The sequence below is a fragment of the Penaeus vannamei genome, chromosome 39, assembly GCF_042767895.1.
Source record: "Penaeus vannamei isolate JL-2024 chromosome 39, ASM4276789v1, whole genome shotgun sequence".
Lineage (NCBI taxonomy): Eukaryota > Metazoa > Arthropoda > Malacostraca > Decapoda > Penaeidae > Penaeus > Penaeus vannamei.
In genome coordinates this window covers 8,047,176-8,050,818 of record NC_091587.1, presented here as the reverse complement: position 1 = coordinate 8,050,818, position 3,643 = coordinate 8,047,176, and the positions used below count along the sequence as shown (strand labels likewise).

General features: G+C 45.4%; 1 protein-coding gene across 1 annotated transcript in view; it reads left to right on the top strand.

The window, feature by feature from the left end:
* Positions 1 to 2,991, top strand: part of LOC113823877 (sphingomyelin phosphodiesterase) — a gene marked incomplete in the record, with an annotated part of 14,103 nt that extends 11,112 nt beyond the window's left edge. The window contains 4 exon segments of the mRNA XM_070116627.1: positions 429 to 599; positions 1,216 to 1,408; positions 1,898 to 2,082; positions 2,325 to 2,991. Coding sequence (XP_069972728.1) covers positions 429 to 599; positions 1,216 to 1,408; positions 1,898 to 2,082; positions 2,325 to 2,451 — 676 coding nt within the window.
* Positions 2,992 to 3,643: the final 652 nt, after the last annotated feature.

Below are 3,643 nucleotides of genomic sequence, written 5' to 3'. Positions count from 1 at the left end.
TTGATTGGGAGGTGAGGGAGTGGTAGGTAAGTGTGTCTAATGTGGTCTTGTTCATTGGTTAAGGTATGGGGATACGAGGGAAACACTGAACATAGGAGGTTTCTGCATTATTACTTTTAATTTAGGTGCCTATTGTCACTTTGTACAGATAATTCCTTTATTACCACTCACACCGAATACAGGTGGTTCTGCGCTATTATCACCACCGAATATAGTTGGTTAATATACTGTTACCATCCTATTACTCTTTAGAGGCGGTCACTATACTACAACTCTTCCCTGAAAACAAGTGGTTGCTGTACTACAACTCTTTCCTAAAAATAGATGGTTGATGTACTACAACTCTTCCCTAAAAACAGATGGTTGATATACTACAACTCTTCCCTAAAAACAGATGGTTGATATACTACAACTTCTCCCTAAAACAGGTGGTTGCTGTACAAGTCCGTCGACCCTGGCATGGTGCTCCGCTGGCTGGTGAGTGAGCTGCAGCAAGCCGAGTCGAGAGGAGAAGTGGTCCACATCATAGGCCACATCCCGCCCTTCTATTCGGATTGCTTCGCTCAGTGGGCGCACCAGTTCTCCAGGATTGTCTCCAGGTGAGGGAAAGGGGCGTCAGGGAAGGGTGTGTGATGTTTTTGTTGTCTTTTTTCTTTTGGGTGGGGTGATTTTAGAAGTGTGTGATGTTTTACGGGCCTGTGACTTGCCGCTGAATGCTGTTGAGCTCTTTAGTCATGGGTTGCATGAAAAATAGACGAAGCGAAGATACACTACTAATGCAGATAGGACTGTCTGCATATATTAAACAGAAAGCACACATCCAGAAACAGAGACAGGCGCACATGCATATAGTACAAACACAGTTGATTGCTGTACTACACACATAGGTACATAAACACACAAAGTACATAATGTTTGTAATTACGGCTAACTCTTAACCTGCCGGAACTGCACAAGGAATATAATAATGAAACAAAATCCCCTCTATCCACACAAGAAAAAACTCGACACGATTCGTAACACCCACATAAACATCCACAAGAAGTCATGCAAAAAAACTCGTAGCATCCACACCTCTCCGCCCGTCTACCCACACACAAAAAACATACGTAATAAAGAAACTCAACGCGTATCTTAGCATCCACCTGAACATCCACACGTAATAAAAAATCTCAACACGGTTCCTAACATCCACCTGTACATCCACGCCTCCAGGTACGCCCACATCATCCGTGGGCAGTTCTACGGGCACTCGCACCAGGACGAGTTCCGCGTGCACTACGACGTCAACGCCCCCAACAAGCCCATCGGCGTGCAGTATGTGTCCCCCAACAACGGGCCCTTCCACGACCTCAACCCCTCCTACAGGGTCTTCTACATCGACGGCGACCATCCGGAGACCACGAGGGTAAGCTGCATTTTTTTGAAGGGGGGGGGGGAGAGGGGAAGGGTGTTGGTAAGAGAAGCGCGGGAGGAGACGGAGAAGGGAAGGAGGGAGGCTTGATGGAGGAGGAGAGGGGAGGGGAAGAGTGTTGGTGGGAGGGAGGAGACGGAGAGGGGAAGGGTGTTGGTGGGAGGGAGGAGACGGAGAGGGGAAGGGTGTTGGTGACAGGGAGGAGACGGAGAGGGGAAGGGTGGTTGTGGAAGAGAGGAAGGGTCTTAGTGGGTGAGGCGAGGGAGGAGAGGGAGAAGGGTAGGTGGCTTGATTTTCATTTTTGAGAGGCTAGAATTGGAAAGATTTTTTGGGAGGAGGGGTGATTTGTGGCTTAGTTGATAGGTTTTCGAGTCCTTATTGGGATTTTTTTTTTTTTTTTTTTTTTTTTTTTTTTACGAATGGAAACCTTATTCCTCGCATATTAACGCGAAACACCTTAATCCTCCCATCCCCTTTTGGCAGAACGTACTGGACTACGAGACCTGGGTGATGAACCTAACCCACGCCAACAAGTACGACGCTCCTCACTGGTACCAGCTGTACACCGCCCGTCGCGATCTCCAGCTGCCATCCCTCGACCCCCGGCACTGGGATCAGCTGGTTCAGCGCATGGCTCGGGACCCTCAGCTGTTCGCGCGGTATCACAGGTCAGGGTTGTTCTCTTTGGGATTTGGCGAAGGGTGGTGGAGTGCTGGATTAAGCGGTGTTGTTTGCACGTTTGGATACGTTGCACTTACAGTAAACCTTCAAAGTTCTTGATAGATATGGCAAATTTTTGCCTGACCCCGTTTGAATGTTTCGTCCACATTTAATGTTGTTTTAAGGGACCTATATGGAACGTTTCATCATCTCTAGGAGGGTGAAGTAAGCGCCGTTGTGTTCTTTGCAGATACCAAGTCCAGGACAGCGACAGCGCGTTATCCAAAGGCTGCGACGCGGAATGTCGGCGGAACACCCTCTGCGCCATCGTCGAAGGAGACAAGTTCATGCCGCGCAAATGTCGCCCGCATGATTGATCCCACCGACATATGTCACACCTCGACATATTTTTCTTTTGTTACACCTTTACCTACTGATGTTGTAGAGTATCTCTATTTTTTACTTATATAATAAATGCACAAAGTTTTCATTTGTTAAACCCTTGAAACGAGTGTGTTTTGAGTAGCTCGACGTTAGCTGAGCTCAGGACCGACGTAAACGAATGGTCTCAGATTCCAAATGCATTCGCAGTCAGCCTCATCATCCAAAGTAGTAAAGTCTCATTCTTCAGTCAGAATGCAAGTCTTGTTCGTTCGTAAGTAGAATGAAGAAACAGTCTCTGTATTTTGTCAAAAGGCTGATGGCGGGAAATATATGTTTTCGGTCCCAGTTTGTTGTTAATTCTCGGAATCTGTCTCCTGGGCTAGTTCACGAGGGTCCGACATTTTGTCCGTTTGCTTTGCCAGTAGGTCCTGTTTTCCTGCTTGTTTTGTGTCAATAGATAGACATTGTTGTTATCCAGTGAGACAGACGACGAAGGCCTCTGGGCCAGATTTGTATAAAGTGAATCTATTTGACTCGGATTTTTAACCATAGTCACCGATTTCGACCTTTCCTCTCTGTTCGTGGGAAACATCATGATCATCAACATTTTTTGTGCAGACACAAACTTTTGATTTAATAGACAGTGTTTCTGCAGTTCTTTGTTCCGATATTTATCTCATTCCCTACTCTTATCTATGTGAATATTACATGTTCATTTATATACCTATTCCCAGGTGATAGATAATAAGCCATTGTTGTATAAGCAAAACCGAAAAACAAAAATGTGATTGTACATCATACATTCAGCTATGCAACAGTATATGATTCCTGCACAAACACGTGGCTGTGCAGCGGGTTGTGCAGCAGTTGACTGATGAGGCAGCTGTGCTAGCATTTATTAGTACAGTAGTAGTGATGGATGTACAGATGTGTGGTTGTACAGTGCCACTAACACTAGCACAGTCAGTGCCTCTGCATCACTGGCTGTTGCGCAACTTGCAGCTTCCCTTAAAGTAAGAAATAACGTTAACAGTACAAGTTCCTGTGGCAAATAAACAGTATTATCAAACTTATGTAGGTTAATGACAGTGATAGAGAAACTTATCTTAAGTGAATGAATTACATCTATTATAACATAGTGTTTTATAAGACCTTGATTGTATTGGTCACTGAATAAAGACCGGT